Genomic DNA, 22,146 nt, shown 5'->3' on the forward strand with positions numbered 1-22,146 from the left:
ATACCAGCTCTGTTGTATGGCTGAGCATCTCCAGACTTCTAAAACTAGATAGAATTGTTTTGTTGCAAGTAACACTGTGCAGAATGATGACAAGAGGATCCTGAACTTACAACCTTTCATTTAGTGACAATTCAGTTACAACAGCACTTGTAACTTGACTGGTCCTCACACTTACGACCATCACACCACCATGGTCACGTGATAAAAATCCAGGCGCTTGGCAACCAGCATGTATTCATGATGGTTGCATCGTTCTGGGCCATGTGATCACTGTTTGCTTCCCAGTCAACTTCCAACAAGTAAAGTTAATGGGTGAAGCTGGAGTCACTTAATAACTGCATGATTCACTTAACTGCAGTGATTCGCTTAAAACCATGGCAAAAGAAGTGGTAAAATCTGTGCTGGCATAGTGGCTAGAATACAGTATTGCAGGCTAATTTTGCCAACTGCCAGCACTTCGATCCTGACCAGTTCAAGGTTGGCTCAGCCTTCCATCCTTCTGAGGTTGGTAAACTGAGGACCCAGATTGTTGGGGGCAATAGGCTGATTCTGTAAACCACTTAAGAGAGGGCTGTAAAACATTATGAAGCGGTATAGAAGTCTAAGTGCTAAAATCAAGTATGACTCACTTAACAACTGCCCTGCTTAGCCATGTAAGTTCTGGTGCCGGTTGCAGTTGTAGCTTAAGGACTATGATGCAATGTTTTCCCCTAAATTGCCACTTTTCATACATGCTACCATGTATGAAAGGCTGTGAAACTAACTCTTTGAAATGTGAGGTTCTGATAAAATCATTTCAATAATGAAAGCAGAGCTTGGTAGAAGTTATTGATAGTTAACAATGGTTAAAAATGAGACCATTATCTTGATTTCAAAAATGGATTCCGTGACTTTATACTTCCAGGCGTCAACGTTAGCTTTTATACTTCAAGGCATCAATGTTAAAAAAAAAATAATACAGAAATATTGTTGGAAGATTGTGTCCTTTTCCACCTGAAAGGATTATTACAGTTTACACCTTGTTCTTGTCAGGGCAAGGTTCCGACTCTTATGTCTTTCAGGGATCTTCAAACTTGGCCCTTTTATAACTTGTGGACTTCAACTCCCAGAATTCCTCAGCCAGTGTGCCTGGCTGAGGAATTCTGGGAGTTGAAGTCCACAAGTCATAAAAGGGCCAAGTTTGAAGACCCCTGTTCTAAACGGTAACTTCGAGTGAGAGTGGCTGTCACGACTTAGCTGGGAGTGTGGAAACAACCCGAACCTAGTCCAGGATGCGGAAGTTCTCACTCTGGTCGGGCTCGCGGTGGAAAGCTGCCATCCGACCCTCCGGAGGAAATGTACTTCGGCGACTGAATCTCTCTCCAGGGCAGGGGTAGGCAACCTCGGCTCTTTTATGACTCATGGACTTCAACTCCCAGAATTCCTGAGCCAGCCAAGCTGGCTCAGGAATTCTGGGAGTTGAAGTCCATGAGTCATAAAAGAGCCGAGGTTGCCTACCCCTGCTCCAGGGGAAGAAATTCATCTTGAATTAAACGCAGCCACAGCTCCATTTGCCGCGGTCCTCCTTTTCCCCTTTCGCCGCTTCTTCCGATTCGCCCGCCGAAGCAGGCCACGCACGAGGGCTGATCCAGCCCCTTCCTGTTGCCGTTGCCGTTTCCAAGCCGGGCAGCAACAAGCGGTGTAGCGGCTTTTCGAGTCTATCCGGGATTTGCAACCTGATCCTCAAGAGCTGGACGGCGGACGGGTGCATGATCCTCGAGGTGGCCGTAAAGCGAAACCTCGGATCGCTCCTGGGGACGCTCCTTTCGTTCCGCGTGAAAAGGAGCCAGGCGCAACCATCCAGAAGAGAGGGAAAAGCTCTCCTGGCACACGCGCTGGAGAGTCTCGGGTCAACGTAGGATTTCCGCCTGTAAATGCATGGAAACGTGTGGAACGAAGCGGGAAGCCAAACCTGCTCGCGCACCTCCGGCTTTGCGATCGTAAGAACTGCCGCCTTTTCCCTTTTTTTTCTTTTCCTTTTTTCCCCTCCTACGTCTGCACACGCTTCGTGTTCCAAACGACCCGCTTATGCTGCAGATTCCTTCTTGGAAGCCGAGAGGGGAGGACCGGAATGACCGCCGAGATTTGAAACGAACAAGCGCAGAATTGGTATTCACTGCTTGTGTTAGTACCTTAGCTCTTGGTACAAGTTAAAATCTTTGTCTCCTGATTATTATCGCAAGTTTAACCACGTCGAACTTATCCCCCAGTTAAATATGCCTCTGACTGTGGAAAAAAATAAATAAAAGAATTATGGATTCAGTGGAACCCGGTCCTCCATAAATAATAATAATAATAAACTCATCTCTCTGTTTATTGCAAATATCTAGTGTACCTTATCTTAAAACTAACAGAGAAAGGTTTTGAGGCTTTTCCACTATGCGCTAGAACATCCTTTTCAACTTCATCTTGTCTTTTGTTTTAGCTCACTCTTAATAAAAAAAGAGAGAGAGAGAGACCACTGATGATTACCATTAGGCACTTCTTGAAGATTCATCTCCCTTGCAAAAAAGGGAGGGTCAGATAATTTTATAGAAGTGATATTGGTGACTTTGAAAAAATATTCAGTTTTGCTGCCATATACCTGTCTTAGCACATAACTCCAAATGTTTCCATTTTGCTTGCTCCAAGTGAATTTTATACATATACGTGCACTCAAGAAGGAACACGTTTTATGTAGTGATATTATAAATAGTTCTCTTCCATGATCATGGAGTGCTCTTAAATCAGCTTATAAAGAATTATTACAGGGACAAAATTCCAAAATTGGGGTCTACAATATGGAACAGAGATCTTGATGTTTATGTGTGGCCAGGAACGCGGGATAACATCTTGTCCTCTTCCTCAGCTAAGGGTTGCCCACTGATCACCTTTTTCTAGGCTGTGGTGTCATCTAAAATGGTCTGATGTTGGAATCACAGCTGGAATATCTACAACCCCTGAAGGCAGAGCTGTCCATGCTGGCCAGAGCCACTGGACCCTTCAACTATGGCTGGAGACAAATCCCACTTTGTGGGCATGTAATGTACTTATGATCCAGTGGCTGTTCTATGCAGATTCCTAATCTGCCAATCTGTCCAGTTCAGTGAGATGATGGAGCATGGGCGCCATAGCCGCCAGCGGGCTTCCGAGATTATTCGCAAGCAGAAACGTAAAGAACTGGATGCCCGACGCAGCAAGTGCCGAATCCGTATTGGAAGCCACCTGGAGCAATGGTGTCAGCTCAAAGAGCAGCTGGGTTTTTCTCTCCATTCCCAGCTGGCCAAATACCTGCTTGACAGGTGAGATTTTGTGCGCAATGACTATTTCTACCTCTGTTGGTTTTGTCCAAATATTAATTAAACATTCAACCTTAGGCTGTATGAATTTTAAGTGAAGGGCTGTGTGACGTGTCTCATGCTACTTTAATGGGAGGTTGATTTTGGGCAAATGTTGCAACCTTTCTGCTATTTTAGAGGAAGAGAATGTCAAGCTGAGATTTCACAGTGTAGAAAACAAAATGGCGTATTGATAAGCATGCTCACCTCCCTCTCACAGAGAAAGAGTCGCTCCCATCACCAGCTACTGTACTCCCATCGTTGTTTTGAGTTATTCTAATGCCTTTCTCCCTATTCTTATTTTGGCCCAATCTTTAATTGGCCAGGAGAACCTTAAAAGAGAAGCTAGCAGAAACAGTGGAAAATGTTTGGTGTAGTGCAGTGTTTCTTAAACTTGGCAGCTATCAGATAAATGGACTTCAACTCCCAGAATTCCACAGGTAGTATGGTCACTCCTCAGAATTCTGACAATTGAAGTCCATACCCATGGAAGTTCCACATTTGAGAAGGTTCTGATCCTGCTGATTTTTATTATTAAAATTATCTTGTATGCTGGATGCCGCTCACAGATTATTCTTGCTCGTGCAAGCACAATTTATTCTATCTGCTCACTCTACCTCTTATCTTTCTTTTATAGGTACAGTTCACATGCCTCAGTATTGAAAACAGGTAAACACCCTTACAGGTTATCTATAGTCTAGAAGAGGCTTATACTGGTAGTCCTTGGCTTGCGGCTGCAATTGAGCCCAAAATTTATGTTATTAAGCAAGAGAGTTGTTAAGCGAGTTTTGCTCCATTTTACGCCCTTTCTTGCCACAATTATTAAATGAATCACTGCAGTTGTTAAGTTGGTAACACAGCTGTTAAGTGAATCTGGCTTCTCCACTGCATGGGTCCGGATTACCTACGGCAACACCTGCGGCCGGCGTCAACTTCCCTCCGTCCAGTGCGCTCCCACAGAGAGGGCCTCCTCAGGGTGCCTCCGATCAAAGAATGCCGATTGGTGACCCCCAGGGGGAGGGCGTTCTCTGTGGGCGCGCCAGACCTATGGAACCGCTTGCCGGTTGAGCTCCGGATGGCCCCCGACCTTCTCTCCTTCCGGCGCGATCTAAAAACGTATCTATTTGAGCAGTCTGACCTGGTCTGATGGGTTAGGGTTGGGGTTTTAATACATCTTAATTATTGTTTTAACCTTGGGCATTTATTTAATTTGCTTTTAACTTTTGTATCCTGTTTTTTGTATTTATTGCCCTGTACACCGCCCTGAGTCCTTCGGGAGAAGGGCGGTATAAAAATGTAATAATAATAATAATGTCGGAAGGTCGCAAAGGGGGATCACATGATCCCAGGACACTGCGGCTGTCATAAATAGTTGCCAAACATCTGAAAATTTGATCACGTGACCCTGGTTATAAGTGAAAAACGGTCATTCGTCACTTTTTCCAGTGCCGTTGTAACTTCAAACAGTCACTGAACATTATAAGTCGAGGACTACCTGTAATTGTATAGTTCCTTGAACCGAAATCCAGTTTCTCCTTCTGAGATCAAAAATAGGGTTGAGAACTTGGCGGAGTGGGGAATTTCACACTGAAGTTTTGCTTCCCGGTTAAAGCCGAGTCTCTTTTTCTTTTCTTCTCTCTTCAGGATCAGACAGCTTCATTGCTGACAGCATCGCTTTTCCTTCCGAGGCATTGCAGCATCTGGTTGTCCTTTCTCACAACCACAGCCAGGAATGTGGTTTCATCCCCACTGTGAAGCCTGCTTTGCTGGAGCAAGAGAGGGTCTGCAGCCAGCTGGAATGGGAGTGTCTAGCTGGTCATACTTTCATCTGGAGTCCCCCCGGCTCAACGATCAGCCCGCCATCCTTTTGCCAAAAGGCCTCTAGTGACAGACAGGAGCAAAAGGAGGAAGCCATCACTTCCAAGCTCAGCCCTCCACCCTCCCCGGTCGCCAGATGCCGGCGTTCCCTTCGCAAGGCAGCAGCAGCCCATGCCATTTCGTTAGCACTTGCTTCCAGCTCGCCCTGTCCTGTGGACGAGCCGGAATCATCTTCCCAAGAAGATGAGGAATGTGGTATGGACAGAGAGAGGACCACGTGCATGTCTCCTGCCAATGGCACAGATCTGGAGAAGGAGACAGAATTATTGTGCAATACAAATTCGGATGAGACAGGTGAGGGGAGAGGCTGGAGGAGCCACTGATAGAATTGGGAGGCTATAAGTCTAGACTTGTGTTGGGCAAAGGTGGCAAATTGGTAGGATATGCAAAGCACTCCATGGCGGGGAGGGGCTATGGGGCAGAAGTAGGCCAGGGTAGGGTTTTTCTTGTGGGATATCTGGGTTGTGGCTAGAAGGTTTTGAGCCTTGATAGATTTCAAGCTTTTGAGCCTGTCAATAGCACTTTTACTGTGTGTCCGGTAATCCTAAATAATCTTAGTCCAAAATTCTAAGAGGTGAGCTTAGATCTTTCTCCTTCCCCCACTAAAATTAATTTTACAATATTGAGGGCAAGGGACGTACATTTTGAAAAAGAAAGGCAGCCTGAAGTTGGAGGTCAGATATATTGAAACCAGAAGAAATGTCACTGCTCTTGAGTAAAGAACCAAATAAATGAACTTATATAGGGGAAACTAACCTATCAAGGCTTACTAGCCTCGCTCACCAAAATATATATTTTGAGGGAGCAAGAAAGAAAGGGAGTCTTGTATTTTTCAAAAAACATCTCTGTCTAATCCACTAAATGAGATTCTAGCCAGGCAAGAGACTATTAAAAGCGAACCAAGTAGATGTCTATATTTTTTAAAAAAGAAAGAAACATGGTCTTGGGAGTGATTTATGTCTACTGTTGAGCTTCATGGTCCAGGGTCCGTTTAAATGGCTACCTTAAAAAGTCTTGCTGATCCACCTCTCTCCATCCAACACTGCCATGTTTTCTCTTGCAGCAGCTGTAACAGATGAGATTCCAGGTAGCACTGAAGTTCCAGGGCCTGAAAGGTACATTTCTTCTCTCATGCCATCATAAAGGTAAAAGGTAAAGGTTCCCCCGCACATGCGTGCTAGTCGTTTCCAACTCTAGGGGCCGGTGCTCATCTCTGTTTCAAAGCCGAAGAGCCAGCGCTTGTCCGAGGACGTCTCCGTGGTCATGTGGCTGGCATGATTAGACGCCAAAGGCGCACAGAACGCTGTTACCTTCCCACCAGAGTGGTCCCTATTTTTCTACTTGCATTTTTACGTGCTTTCCAACTGCTAGGTTGGCAGAAGCTGGGACGAGTAACAGGCGCTCAATCTGCTACGTGGCACTCGGGATTCGACCCGCCAAACTGCCGACCTTCTGATGGAAGCTCAGCGTCCTAACCCACTGAGCCACTGCGTCACCATCATAGCAGGGTCCAAATGGACCTTGCTTGCTACGTATTGAGGGCAAATGGCTTTCAGATTCACTTGACTGATGGTATCTTTTGTAACAGTGACATTTGTCAAAAAAAAACCTGTTGCAAAAGACACCTTGGAAAGACACTGAGGAAAATAATGATCCCATGGATTTGTTCTGAACCTCAGTAGTGAAGGGAGATCACCATCTTATACTAAAATCTTTTCCTCTCTCTCTCTCTCTCTCTCTCTCTCTCTGTGTGTGTGTGTGTGTGTGTGTGTGTGTGTGTGTGTGTGTCGGGATGGTGGTAGAATAAATTCCTGAAATTTTCTGATGTCCTTAAATGATTGGGGTTTGGGCATTTTTAATGATTGATTGAGTGGCTATGTGCTATCTAACTGATACCATCTTTTAGCAGCCACATACATAGACCTTTCCAGAATGATCTGTCCTCAGCCTGATCTTTCAGAAAGTCCAGGAGTTCACTCGTTACTACAGTAATCAATAAGCCAATATGTCCAACCTCAGTTTGGACATCTTTTTTTCCCCTTGGTTTACTGTGTATAATTCCATCTTCTATGTCTACAGATGTTATTGTAATACGGTTTCATGCCTCTTCTAACGGCAATATAAAATTCTTCAAGTTTTTTTTAATAAGATCTTTGTTTTCTTGGTTTGGATTTTTCTCGGCAATTTCCACCATTTGTTCTGACACTCAGTGTTCTTATTTGATCACTGACTGCACCGCTGTATCCTTCCTGCTTCTGAAAGCTCTGCCAGGCCTTCTTTGGTTTCAAGCCCTGAGTGACAAGCAGTGTAATTTTCTAACTGAAAGTGTTCAATTCTGGTCCATTCCAATCTGCTGGTGTCGATCTGTAGTCAATTTGTTTCAGTCTTCACTTTATTGAGCTTCTCCGTGTTTCCTGGTTCTTACGTTCCATATGCTCACCATAACTCTCTCTGCAACTTCATATTTTCTCTTTTTGTATGGCAACATCCGCCACTAGATGTCCCGAAGGCTTTAATCTAGCCCAGGGGTGTCAAACTGCCAGCCCGCAAGACGGGTGCGTCATCTGGAAGCCGCGTCCACCCCATTCGCCGGCAATGGCGAAAAGGCTCCGATTCGTTGCACAACGTCACGTGACGTCGTGAGTTTGACATGTCTGATCTAGCCACATCGTAAATACCATTAGTACTTAGAAAGATCCTCAGTTCTTTCTCAGTAATATACTGAGTGCCGTCTGACCTCAGAGACCCATCCTCAGTCATGTTATTTTGCTGCCATGTGATTTTCTTTGTAGAAGACTATTGCCTTCTCCCATGCCTCCTTAAGTAAAACCAGCTGCCTGCAATTAGTGCAGGTTCGCATCCCACCAGGCTCAAGGTTGACTCAGCCTTCCATCCTTCCGAGGTAGGTAAAATGAGGACCCAGATTCTTGGGGGCAATAAGCTGACTTTGTAATAATGCCGCTTGGGGGGGGGCCCAAAAGCCCTAATAAGCAGGCATATACATAGAATGAAGGCTATTGCTAAGCACATTGGTTTGTGCTTAAATTGTAAGCCGCCCTGAGTCTTCGGAGAAGGGCGGGATATAAATGGGATTAAAATAAATAAAATAAATAAGTTATACCTTATGACAGGGGTGTCCAACTTGCCACGTCACGTGATGTGTCATGATGTATCGCGGCTTGTTCCCCATTGCCAGAGCTGGGGTTGGCGCAGTTTCAGTATGACACATTCGGCCCGCAGGCCGGCAGTTTGACACCCCTGCCTTACGCCATTGTCACTAAAGTGATCATCTGCCTGCTGCATTTTATCATATTATAACTGCCTATACAGGTAGTCCTCGACTTACAACAGTTCATTTAGTGACCATTCGAAGCTACTGCGGCACTGAAAAAAGTGACTTATGACCATTTTTCACCCTTATGACTGTGGCAGCAGCATCCCCATAGTCACATGATTTACCATTTGGATGCTTGACAGCTGGTTCATGTTTATGACTGTTGCGGTGTCCTGGGATCATGTGATCACCTTTTGCTACCTTCTGGTAAGCAAAGACAATGGGGAAGCCCGATTCACTTAACAACTGTGTTACTAATTTAACAACTTCAGTGATTCACTTAACAATTGTGGCCAGAAGTGTCATAAAATGGGGCAAAACTCACTTAACAAATTTATCACTTAACGACATAAATTTTGAGCTCAATTGGGGTCACAAGTTGAGGACTACCTGTCTTGCTGCCTTGCTTGCTTTAACTGGAAGCTAGGATGACTCTCATGTCTTGAATAATCCTGCTGAGAATATATTCTTTTGGCAAATCATCTCATTGTTCTTTGCTCATCCTTCCAAAAACACACACAGACCCACCACCCCTTGCCACAATGAGGCAGCATAGCAGGATTTGAGTTCTCCCAGATTTTCCACCACCACCACCCCATTTACCATCAACAAGAGAAGGTAGGAGTGCAACTAATTTAATAACTTAATTGCTAGCGCAAGAAGTCAAGTATTCTGCTTGCGGTATCTCTGACCAGCTGCACAGGTTTAGTTTTTAGCTCAGACTTTCCCAATGTTGTGTTCTCTAGATATTCCAGAAAGTTCAGCAGTGACAACATATTGGCAGAGGAATTCTGGGAGTTGAAGTCCATATATCTGAAGGATGACCACTAGGGGAAAGCTGCTTCAGATCTCTTAATTAAAATAGTGTGAGGCTTGGCTTGACTTACAGCTCCTACCATTCTTGATCAATAGCCACATCAGCTGAAAAAGGAGGAATATACCAAACAAGTCAAGGTTAATCCAGAATGAAGGATCTTTGTGGAGTCAATCTTAGCCTTTCATTTTTTTGTATTTTCTTTAGGATTTTAACCCTACCAGGGGAGACACTAGAATCCGAGTCTGGTCCACCAGAGGAGGAAGAAGCAGAAGATTTCACAGAGGAGGATAATGTGGTGTACATGGATGACCTGCGAGATGAAAATTATCAGCCTTCCTTGGATAGGTAATGAAATTAGAAGATTTTAAATCCAGTTCAGTGTGGATAATGAGAGATCAACAAGGAAGTATTTTCTGTAATCATTTGTATACCACTTCACATGCAACGCCTGCCAGGTGAGGTATGGAATAGAAGAGTTCTTCCCAGTCTTAGCAACTTGATGGCATATGGACTTCAACTCCCAGAATTCTTGGAGGCGATGTCCACATATCTTAAATTTGCTGTTTTGACTCCCAAAACCAAGATGCTTCTTAAGTTCAGGAATCATTCAGTATAACTCAACGAAATGGTGTTTAGAAAGATTTTATTTCCAGATAATCTAGGCAAACTTACTTTGCTGTGGACTGGCCTGGTACAATCTTTTCTGTCCATTTTCGTAGGTAAAAAAGGAGTGATTTCCCCATTCCAGCTATACTGGATCACAGCTGTTTGTCACGCGTGTTGCATAGTTGGTTAGAACAAAGAAGTTACCAGCCTGGCACACTGCCAGGAAATCCTGTAATAAACTAAAGCTCCACCCACTTAACTAGAAAGCATGGTATTCACTAAACAGCTAGACTACAATTCCCATAAGGCATCTCTTGAGGAAATAACATTTAACCCTGTAAATGCTACATGTTCTTACATACAAAGCTACTAAGGGTGCTGAATTAACCCTGTAAATGCTGAATACACTAACACAGTTCTTAATTCCTAAACTAGATATAAAATGAAGCAGCTGAATATATACTGGTCCAGCACATTTGCCAAGGTTGAGAAACATTGGAATAGAGCACCTCAAATAAACACTCAAGCTAGGTGATTTTAACAATACATACTGTACCAGTTAAAATTAAACAAATCAATAGCAAGGCAGGAAGTGGCTTAGCATTGCCTACATTTGGGATATTTCACAAAACTTCCCATTTTATTTACAGTCCTGGAGTTTCTTGATAGACTTCTACCCAAATCTAACCAAGTGTTTCGAAAAATAGTCAAGATCAAATTGGTGCTGTCATCCTATAGGAAATCCTTCGACACTTACCTGGAATATAACAGGGTTATGATAAGACACTGCATTTTAAACGTCATTGGAGTCAAATAGTTATCCAAAATGCCCCAGATGTGTGTCTTTTCAGTTGTTAGGTACTAAAGATGGCCCTAATGCTACTAAAATGTTATGCTGCAACATTTCTTTTGAGACTCTGCGGCCCTTTATAGCATAACCATTACACCAAACTGACTCTTAAAAATATAATTATACTGTTCAACACAACATGGTCACCTTTCGCATAGTCAGTAGTTTCCTACCATTATTGTCCTAAGAATTATAGTCTGTCAAGGAAGAGTCTGGGCTATAACCAAAGCATTTAGAGCCATGTTCTGCCCTAAGGTTCAGGTTTTGCACCTCTGCCTTAAAAAATAGAGTACCATCAAAGTAGAAATGCAGACTAGTCTACAGTATGAAATTGGTTTGACCCATCCAGGGTTAAACCTAAAAAGGTTTATCAGTTCCTTCATTTTTCTTCCAGGCATTTCCATTCCCACTATTTGTCAGCCCAAAACCTTGTGTAGAAATGTTTGTTTTTATTATTGACTGATTTGAGTCATTGATTGATTCTATGTTTTTTATTGCCATTTTAGCCCAGTTTTCATGAAAAGCAATCCCAATCTCTCTTTCTAGCTGCAAGAAGCAGGTACAGCCAGGAGATGAAGACATGTCCCAAATTGGTCCTAAGAGAATCAGGTAAGTTCAGGTCCATGGTTGATATCCTCATGATATCCTCAACCAATGTGGACCAAAAGTAAAAAGGAAAGCTTATAGGAAGTTTACGTAGGTTGGTTATAGCTGCAAGACTGGCAAAGATTATCGGCTTGCCTATTTATTGCCTCTCTATTTATTTATCCATCCATCCTGCTTACACACTGCAGTTTATATGCTGTTTAGTCCAACAAGCTCAAAGCAGCATACAACAATGAAAATAATGCATCGTTAAATAAAAAAATCTTCATTAGCAATAGCACTTAGACTTATATACCGCTTCATAGTGTTTCACAGCCCTCTCTAAGTGGTTTACAAAGGCAGCATATTGCCCCCAACAAACTGGGTCTTCATTTTACTGACCTTGGAAAGATGGAAGACTGAGTCCACCTTGAACCGGTCAGGATTGAACTGCTGGCAGTTGGCAGAGTTAGCCTGCAATACTGCATTCTGACCATTGCACTACCATGGCTTTTGCTCATTAGAAAAAGAAGGAACGGCTGCACCCCAAGGAACAGCTACAACAGGCATGTCAAACTGCTGGCCCGTGGGCCGGATGCGTCATGCCAAAACCGCGCCCACCCCCTTGCCAGCAATGGGGAAAAAGTCCCGATATTGCGCGACGTCATGCAACGTCACGAGTTTGACATGCCTGAGTTACAACGTTCAAAGAGGGAGAAGAGCAGCTAGCAAGGCTCAACATAGCTTTTCAGGATTAGCAAAGCCAGAAATTTAAAAAAAAATCATACGCATGTAACCTTTATCTAATAATAAAAAAATTTATTAAAAACCTAATGGATTATTTCAATTACCTTTTCCTTGGAATCATGGAGACTTCAAATGTTACAGACTGAAAACATCTAGTGAAGTATTTTGGGGGAAGCTGCTTTCCCAAAACTGTCAATTAATCTATTTTTCTATCAAATGAGTTTGATTAAAATCACACTGGTTGCAGTTTAAGTAAAATGAGATATTTAACTATCTTTGCCCAAATTATTTTTTAACCCATCAAGATTTCTAAACCAGGGCTTTTCAACCAGTGGTACCACCTGTGGTACATTGGCACCTAGCGGGTGGTATGCAACCAACCTAGAAAAGTGGTAGCGGGAGAGGGGAATGAGCTGAACCGCTGGCAGCACCACACAAGTCTAAGCAAGAGATGGCTGGAGCTGCAGGGCTCAGCGGAAGCGCCAGGATCAGCGCCAGGTTCCAGCTGGAGCTCGGCGCTGATCCTGGCGCTTCTGCTGAGCCCAGAAGAAGCACCAATCAGCTGGAATGTTGCAGCATCTCCAGGGTCTTGTGATTTACATTCAGATGCTTGGCAACTGATTCATATTTATGACGGTGACAGTGTCCCAGGGTCATGTGAAGTGACCAAAACCTGCTGCAACCACCCAGCAGAGGTGGGGGGAATAAAAACCAAACACCACTCCACCCCACCCCCTGCTGCCAATCCTAAACAGAAATGCTCACAACAATGAAAACCTCGGACAGGAGGAAGAGCGCCACCGGGCAGGCAGGCAGGTGTCTTGCTCGGCTGTGGCTTGGGGGGCGCTTTTTTCAGTGCCATTGTAACTTCGAACAGTCGCTAAGCGAACTGTTGTAAGTCAAGGACTACCTGTACTTCATTTTTTTCCTTTTTCCTTTTTTTCGGTCACCCAAGTTTTTGACACCGTGCTAGGCGACTGGTGATACTCGGATGTTGCCATATCCTAAAAGTGGTACAATGGGTGAAAAGGTTGAAAAGCCCTGTTCTAAACAAACCAGGTTTGTTTACTTTGGGGTGGGAGAGATATCTATAAAATGCTTCTGTATGTTGAGCTAGAGTACCCCGAAAGTTGTGTTAGACCGTTCTACAAATCAGTTGTGCATCTTCAGCCTGGAGATTTAATATGTTTCCTCTTCCTTTTGGCATTCCTGTCTGTTCTGTCTTTGCCTTTCTTCGCAGGAAGGCAGCCAAGCGAGAGATTCTCCTTTGTGACTATGATGGTTGTGGGAAAATTTTCTCCAATCGCCAATACTTGAATGTAAGTGAAGGAGGAACAGCAATAGTCACCGGTCTCTTCGGTTGGATACAAGTGACTGACAAAACTTCTGTCTTTCATTTAAATTTTTCCAAAGTGTCAGTACTGTGGAGTCAAGCAACTGGGTGACACTTTAGATAATGCCCTGTTTGTTGGCATCTGGTTGGACCAGAAGTAGCAAAGTTAATAGAAAACTACCAATCTTAGATTTTATACCAGAAAAGGTTCCCCACTTTACTTTAGAACAGGGGTGTCAAACTCAATTTCATTGAGGGCTGCATCAGCATTGCGATGGCTCTCAGGGGGCCAGGTGGGTGTGGCCAGGGTGGGTGTGGCCTACTGGGTGGGCGTGGCTAGAGTGCGTATGGCCTACTGGGTGGGCGTGGCCAGCTCTACATCATTCGCCTCAAGGGTGCCTATGGGGGCCTGGGCAGGAGTGGGACAGATCTGAGGGTCTCTGGCAGAAGGAGGGTCTCTGGGCCAGGGCCGAGGCAGTGGGGGACGTTCCCTCACTGTTTCCAGGATGGCTTCATGGGCCACATGAAACCACTTCGTGGGCCGGATCCGGCCCCCGGGCCTTGTGTTTGACATGTCTGCTTTAGAAGCATCATCCAGAGAAATAGAAGGGATGCATGGTCCAGCTGCTACAGAATCTCATCACTGTGTATGCCTTATGCTACTAAAAAATCTTCCTTTGGATTATCTAAATCAGTGGTTGTCACCCTGTGATTCACAGACCCCTGGGAGCCCTGAAGCCATCACAGGGGGTCCACAAAGGCTTGAAGAAATGTTATGACTTAGATCTTGAGTTAAGTCTTGGGGGGGTCCATGGTGAAGAAAAGGTGGATAACCACTGATCTAAGCTAAGGAGCAGTACAGATTTTAGAGCCTTATATTCTCTCTGGGCTATTTTTTTCCCCCTCATCTTCCAGCACCACAAGAAATATCAGCATGTTCACCAAAAGACCTTTACCTGCTCTGATCCCAGCTGCGGCAAATCCTTCAACTTCAAGAAACATCTCAAAGAACATGAGAAACTGCACAGTGGTGAGCAGTCTTAACAATGTGCCTTTCATCCATTTGATGCCCGCTAAACGTTTTGAGCTACAACTTTCATTGTCCTGGCAGTCTGTCTAACCCAGGAGTGTCCAACTGCCGGCCCACTGGCCGGACGCATCACGAGGATACCGCACCCACCCCATTGCCGGCAATGGGGAAAAAGTTCCGATATGTTGCGCGACGTTACGTGACATCGCGAGTTTGACATGTCTGGTCTAACCAATGGTCAAGGCATTCTGTGAGTTGTGCTCCTGAGCACATAGAGGGCACCAGGTTGTCCGTTCACCAGTGATAATGTCGGATGCTGATAGGTTCCGATTCTTTCCAGACAGAAAAGTTCTTTAGTGGCCTTTGACAGGTTGTCATACCTTATAAAACAATTTTTTTTAAATTCCATTTATATCCCGCCCTTCTCCGAAGACTCAGGGCGGCTTACAAGCTTACAAAAGGCCACTGGGTGGCAAAAAGGAAATATCCTGGAAAGTTTTCGGGAGAGAAGAGGTTAAAACAGGCCATAATGATGAATCATTTGTCCTTCAGCCTCTGGTGAGAAGCCAATGGTTGTGAGGATAAGACCATCACATTAGGCCCTCACATGGATGATTTTGGGTGATAAAGCATGTCATGTGACTATAGTGATTGTATTTGGTTATTCTGATCTATGATTTAACATGTTGTGCAACCTCTGCAAAAAAATAATAATAATATCCAGCAATTCTGCTGCATTTCCAAAACTAACACGGTATATTCATTTGGAGAGAATCCTCCGTTTATCGTCCAAATTTGATTTTATATTTTCATTGTGGAAAGCTACAGGTTTCTTTTCAAGAGCTGATCAGAGAACACCCACAAAAGACGTAGCGCCATACCAAAAGAAACCATTAGATACATCAGATCGGAAGAACAAGGGCAAAACCCAACACCAGGAACAGACAGACACACAGAACATCCCCTTTAGACTCACCCCACTGCCACTGTTTCCTGCCAGTCCTTACTTCGGTTGTCCTCTTATTTGACTCAAACTCAACTTATATTTCCATGGGGAAAAAAAAATCAAACTCATGGAGCAACTTGGGTTGAGCACTGGAGAGCTTGTTGGTGTGGTTTTGCATTGTTCCCCCCCCCCCCGTGAAAATTCTCAATTGTTTGTTAATTCAGTTTCTGTTGAACTGTTTAAAAGTGAACTGTTTAAAAATCAGGTTTCATTATGATGTGGTCCTGTCCTCAGCATAGAAATCAGATTCAGGAACTAAGTTGGATAACTTCTGAGCTTGGAATAAAAAGGGAAAAGCAGGCAGCAAAAAACATTTTGGATCAACCCTAAGTGTAGTATTGTGGGGAGGGGGAGATTTATAGGTTGCTCATAACTATAATGAAGGCTGTGCCTTTAGGATCAGGCTGGCCAGTGACTTATTGTGCCCTTACTTGCAGATAAAAGGGACTACATATGTGAATTCTGCGCCCGCTCCTTCCGAACGAGCAGTAATTTGATTATCCACAGGCGGATCCACACTGGAGAAAAGCCCCTACAGTGAGTATGCCCCACAAGGCTTTCCCCTGTTGCAGAAATGAGTAAGCACAATCGGAGGGGCCTGCTGGATCAAGATCATCAAATCCAGCATCCTTCTTCTCACAATCAACAACTGAGAAGCCTTCCCAGTAAGGCATAAAGCAGGGGTTTTTCTCAATCCCACTTTGTATGGGTAATCTTACATTGTATTGATTTTCTGCTCTGCTTCACCAACTTGGTCATTCAGCCAGAGCCAGCAAAAGAATTGCCCAGCCGTGTTGTACAAAAACGACCCTTCCCTGTGGTGAGGAGGGTGATTGGGAGAGTCAAGGCTGGATTTTATCCCCTATTTCTGGCAGCCCTCTTTCCTTTTTTGGTGAACCGCCCCCTTCCTTTTCACCTAGGTGTGAGATCTGTGGTTTCACCTGCCGCCAAAAAGCGTCCTTGAACTGGCACATGAAGAAGCATGATGCCGACTCCTTCTACCAGTTCTCCTGCGACCTTTGTGGCAAGAAGTTTGAGAAGAAGGACAACGTCACTGCGCACAAGAGTAAGAGCCATCCCGAGGGGGCCACCGGGCCTCTCCCGCCAGCACAGGAGCCGCCCCCGCTGAGCTCTCCGCTTGCAGCAGAGCCAATGGCAAACCCAGTTCAGACTCAGCAATGTGACATGGGGAAAGGGGTGGAGCCTCCTGCCCTTGCAATTACCGTCATCATTGAATAGAGGGCCAAGATGAAGGAGGAAAGCAACAGTGGAGAGAATTCCCGACATTTCCTACAGGCCGATTGCATTATGTCAGCAGATTAGAAAATCAGCAAAGACACATGGGGCCCCAGCCTCTAAAACAAAGATCCCACCCATCACAATCTTTCACTCGGCTCCTCTGGGCTCAGTTCTGGAATAAAAAGACAATCTTGGGGTTCTGCCCTGCCTGGCTCCAGGATGAGAGCCAGTTTGATGTGTTTTCCTTCCATCTGTGGGTGAACCAAAGTACACTGGCATAATTTGTTCTATCTACACAGCTGGTCTCTCCTGTTTCACGAATGAGGCTGGTGAACGGTGCTGTCCTGTTTACTGCAGGGCAAGTTCAGCTGCAAGAATTGGTGGATTTCTCAGCCAGTGGGAAAAACATTGGCCGTGCTAATTATACCCTTTAACATAGGACGGTGCTAGAGGTGGGGCAAGAGACAAGCTTGGACAAATGGGTAGAGCAGTGAGTTTAGCCATCTATCCGAACCTCTATTCTAGAAGTCTTAGGTCAATCTGTTTGTCAGACTGTAGCAGAGCCATCTCCATGTCTGGATATTTGTTTTACATCGTCTGACAGGTGAGCTGCTCCTCAAAGTCCTCTGGTCAGTAGATTTGAGCCTTTGTATGGTGACCTACCTGTCAGAACTCTAAAAATAAATATCCTGGCCTGGAGGCCACGGCAACATCTCACAGAAGGGTATAGGTGTGGCAGCGTTTGCTTCTCCACAGAGCTGATCAGCGGTTTGGTCCTGTCGTCATGTTAGTTGAATAGCACAAAATTAAATGGCCATGGAGGGACATTGGCAGGGAAAGGGATATGTCACAGCAACCAAAATCAGTCAACACGAGCAGGGAAGATGTCGCCCCTGACACAAAAGTGTGACACTGCAGCAAGGTTCAGAAATGAGAACAAAGCTGCATCACCCAGTCTGGTCAAAGACCCAGGAGGAACATCTTTTTGAGCCAAAGTAGGGAATATTCTGTGGATATGCCTGTAGCCCAATCAGGATCTTTCGGAAGCCTACCCTGTTGTGATTGGCTACCAAACCTTTATGTAGATTGTGAGCGTTAAAGCGAGGGGCTAAGGAGACATGGAGAACAGCTAACTGACATAAACACAGGTGCATTCCTGACTTTACCTGGCCTAGTCAGGCAGTGATCATGGAAGATATGAAGGAATCTGCTATAGCTTTTAGGAACTATTTTGCAGTCTGCATAAATGATGCAATTTTTATATACAGGGCAGTGCAGGTATGCATATTTTATGCCATTGTGTTTTGCTAACCACAATGATTGACTTTCCAAGGGGCAAAATACGTGTTGAGTATTTAAGTCTTAGCCCCAGCTACTTGAAATGGTGGGTATGAACTTTTGACAACCACATGGCACAGTTCACAAACATTGAAGCTTAAAATCGTCAGGAGGTATCTATGGCTGTATAAAAAAAAGGTTACAAGTAATATACTTTTTAAGTGGAAACGGAGTTTCTTGGAAGGCCGTATTCCACTGACAATTTCATATGATACTATTTTTCTATTAGTATGTCACTATTAAATGCACATTATTCTGATTAACTTTCCACTCCTGTCTAGCCGGCCCAGATTTTAAACTGTAATAACAGTCATTAATAGGAATAGTTTTCGCTGTTGTGCTCCACAGAGCCAGAAAGATGTGTCATATTTGCCAAGCAGAGCTGCACTTCCCTGCTTCACTCCCCCCCCCCCCCGGAAACAGGATGTTGCACTTCAGATTTTTTTTAAGTCAAACCAGGAGTCAGAAAAATAGTTTACTAGTCAAAAATGGAGGGAAGGAAGCTGCAATTTAAAGATGCAATCTAGCATTTGTGCCAACCTTGATTCTTCCTTCCCGATAAACTGTATTTTTTAGACTCTTTATGCCTCATCAGCCTCAATTCCTACCTATTTTGGATATTCCTACCCCAAAGTTTAGGGTGAAGTCAGCTTCCAGTACATGGAGCTTTGCCATCAAAGGACGAATAAGAATTGTATTGAGTGGTGATAATTAAAAGACAGCTTTCTTCATACTCTCAGGATTATATAAACACTGAAAAGCAAAACATCTTGCGATGAGGACTTCAAGTTCAACCCTCAAATAACACGGGATCTAGATTTCTCCTTTTTCAGGAGACCCAGAAGACATGCCTACCAGGCTTAGGAAAGCTCATAAGTCTAATATATTACTCCTTTGACTCATTTCTAAGATGTTGAGAGACATATATGTATTAAAAGGCTGTGGTCGGAGGGCTCTGAGCATTCCTTATGTAATGGTGCCATCTCTGCAGCATTTACATCTCTCGTTAAAGGAATGCTTCTGCGGCTTCTCTGTATGAGGTCCTACGCCGCCTCATTTGGAGTGTAAGAGTGACTGATTCCTCACAGTCTCATTTTTGTTGAAATAAAAAACCTTGGCATTCATAAGTTTGGGAAATATGCTCCAGTGTATCTATAAGTACAGTGTTTTAATTTCATAAGGTTTTGGGTAGTTATGCCCAGTTTTATGTCAAGCCATGCCAAACATAGCCATACTGGAGTCCTAGAAATGTATAGATTTAAATCCAAGGAATTTTCTTAACCCGGCAGCTATAGTGAGACATCACACCAAGAGTTCTCAGTCCATACAGTTGTCTTCTATATGTTTCGGGAAACAAATAAGCCTTGAGCCTTGGTGGAGCTAATGCCTCCTTAAGTAACACCAGCTGCCTGCAATTAGTGCAGGTTCGCATCCCACCAGGCTCAAGGTTGACTCAGCCTTCCATCCTTCCGAGGTAGGTAAAATGAGGACCCAGATTGTTGGGGGCAATAAGCTGACTTTGTAATAATGCCGCTTGGGGTGTGTGTGTGTGAAAAGCCCTAATAAGCAGGCGTATACATAGAATGAAGGCTACTGCTAAGCTTGTAAGCCGCCCTGAGTCTTCGGAGAAGGGCGGGATATAAATGGAATTAAAATAAAATAAATAAAAATAAATAAATCAAAGGCTTAAAACCAAATTTGCTGAATCTATTTTATTGGGACAAACTTCAGTTTAGCAAAAATTATCTTATTTCTTCTAATTAAGGGAAAGGCGGAGGAAGAGCTACGCCGAGTAACAACTCCTGCTTTCTCTGGCTGCTTCCCTTGGAGATTTCAGACACTGCATAAGTATTATGTCTTATAGCCTAGTAAAGATTTAAAAGTTGTGTTGTTCGATAAGAAGACTGAGCTTCTTAGGGAATTGAATTTAGCTGTGTACATTCCAAGATTTTTCTTCATTTACATGGAGGTGCCTGCCTGCCTGCTCTGCCACTCTGCGGCTCGCTGCCTGCATCTGAACCTTGCAGTAAGGGAGGCTACCCCACCTGGCCAGATGGGATTCAACTATGTCGGCTCCTAAGAAAAGCAGCTGTTTCTAACAAAAAGGCAGCAATTCCTGTGGTTAAAGGCAAGAAAAGACCTCGTTTAGCACAAGCCATGCCACTGGAACCTATAATCCAAAAGAGGCAAAGAAACAAGACAATTGTTTCCTACCTCCCCACCGCAGGTTTAAAACAAACTGTGAGTATTTCGCCTACTAAAAATGTGAATGCAAAGGAATTTCCAACCCTCTCAAGTTTGAAGCTAAACCAGTTTTCAAAACAGAGAGGTAATGAAGATAAATATTTAGAACAAATTTCCAATGCTTCATATAATCGTCTTCAGGAGGTATGCCTTCTGTCTGCTGAAACCCTATTTCTTATACAGTATATACTGCAAAGGCTAAATGATCTTGGTCTAAAGGTGGACAATTTCCAACAATCACTGGGTTTGCGAGATACGTAGAGCAGACGAGGGGTTAAAACCTCTCTAGATGCTGGGTTGTTGGAGGCTTGTTCCTCCCCTCCCATTTTGTCGTCATTGGGAAATTCGAGAACACTGGATACAGCGAATTACCGCCTTGTGCTACAAGAGAAGCAACTCCTCTTAGAAATTCACCGAAATGCTCACAGGTGGAGCAATCGTAAAGCAATCGTGCTCTCGCTATCACAGCTCTTAAACTGTCAAAGAAAAATGATGTATCTGGAAGATTTTTATTATTTGCCCGGTTCAAGGGGTTTTAAAAAAAAATCCTACTGACCTTTAAGCAGCTAAATTTTCCTACAAGAATTATAAAAAGGAAAAGGAAACTCTGGCAGAATCATTTAATAAGAACAATCAGGGTCTTTAAAGATGTATTAGTCCGAGATCTCATCACTGGGAAGGTGATAAATGCCCTTACAGAGGTCACCTGCTGCCGGCGTCAACTTCCCTCCGCCCTGTGCGTTCCCACAGAGAGGGCCTCCTCAGGGTGCCACCGGTCAGAGAATGTCGGCTGGTGGCCCCCAGGGGGAGGGCCTTCTCTGTGGGCGCCCCGGCCTTATGGAATCAGCTGCCGGTTGAGCTCCGGATGGCACCTTCGCTCCTTCCGACGCGGTCTGAAGACCTACCTGTTTGAACAAGCCGGCCTGGCCTGATGGGGGATGGGCTGGGGTTTTTATTGGGGATTTTTATATTTTTTACTGTTTTAGCTTGGGCTCTTATTTAATTCTTTTTTAATTTTTGTATTCTGTACTTTATATGTGCCCTGTTCACCGCCCTGAGTCCTTCGGGAGAAGGGCGGTATACAAATATAATAAATGAAATGAAATGAAAAGCAATAGTCCTGCTTTGCAAACAAAGACCCAAAGGGCCATATACCTTTTAAAGGAGGAGATGATAAACATCGAACTTACAAACTTAAGAAGGTTGTTAAATGGTACTAAAACATCAAGTATGACACCTCCTCTCTCCTGGTTGACTCCTATAAAAAGACTTACAGTGCTTATTCCTTTACCAATGAAGAGAAAAGAAAGCTATTGATGCTTTTCTGCTAATAGTGATGATCATGTCACCGAAAATGACCCTGAGGAATCAATGAAACTCCAGGGTGCTGACATTCAAAAGCAAATGTTATACGGTCAAGACATAAATATTCAAAAAAACCTGCCATGATAATACACCTCTAAGTGTGCCTCTATCTCAGGATCCTTTTATTATCAAAAGGGAACTAGATGTCCGGGAGGATCAGCTCCCTTCACCTCTGTTTTCAAGTTAAGTTAAGGTACCCCTATTACAAGAAACCAAAAAGCTGAGCAAGAAAGTTCTAACTTGATCTGCTCAGAAAGTACCAAGTCTAAGAATTGTGGTGAAAACAACCCCGTTAGAAAATTAGAATTTACTCACTACGATGAAGAAGATAGCCTTATTAATGTTTTTAAAGTTCTCCCTAAGATTGAGCAGGAGGGCATAATGACTAGACTCCAAGACCTGCAAAGAAAGCTAATAC

General features: G+C 44.0%; 1 protein-coding gene across 5 annotated transcripts; it reads left to right on the forward strand.

Annotated features, from left to right (window-relative positions):
• Nucleotides 1–1,735: 1,735 nt before the first annotated feature.
• Nucleotides 1,736–19,575, forward strand: ZNF692 (zinc finger protein 692). Of its 5 annotated transcripts, none has more exons than XM_083354258.1 (12): nucleotides 1,736–1,979; nucleotides 3,121–3,320; nucleotides 3,994–4,025; nucleotides 5,001–5,528; nucleotides 6,301–6,349; nucleotides 7,733–7,873; nucleotides 9,590–9,730; nucleotides 11,388–11,450; nucleotides 13,414–13,492; nucleotides 14,422–14,536; nucleotides 15,980–16,079; nucleotides 16,463–19,575. In XM_083354258.1, exons 1-12 carry the CDS (start codon nucleotides 1,914–1,916, stop codon nucleotides 16,779–16,781), a joined length of 1,833 nt encoding a protein of 610 aa, XP_083210384.1. In that variant the 5' UTR covers nucleotides 1,736–1,913; the 3' UTR covers nucleotides 16,782–19,575. The 5 variants fall into 5 exon arrangements, with proteins under 5 accessions (XP_083210384.1, XP_083210385.1, XP_083210386.1 ...); XM_083354259.1 differs by having other exon boundaries at nucleotides 2,920–3,320; nucleotides 16,463–19,574; XM_083354260.1 differs by having other exon boundaries at nucleotides 1,737–2,163; nucleotides 2,920–3,320; nucleotides 16,463–19,574.
• Nucleotides 19,576–22,146: the final 2,571 nt, after the last annotated feature.

Source organism: Vipera ursinii, assembly GCF_947247035.1.
Source record: "Vipera ursinii genome assembly, chromosome: 2".
Classification (NCBI taxonomy): domain Eukaryota; kingdom Metazoa; phylum Chordata; class Lepidosauria; order Squamata; family Viperidae; genus Vipera; species Vipera ursinii.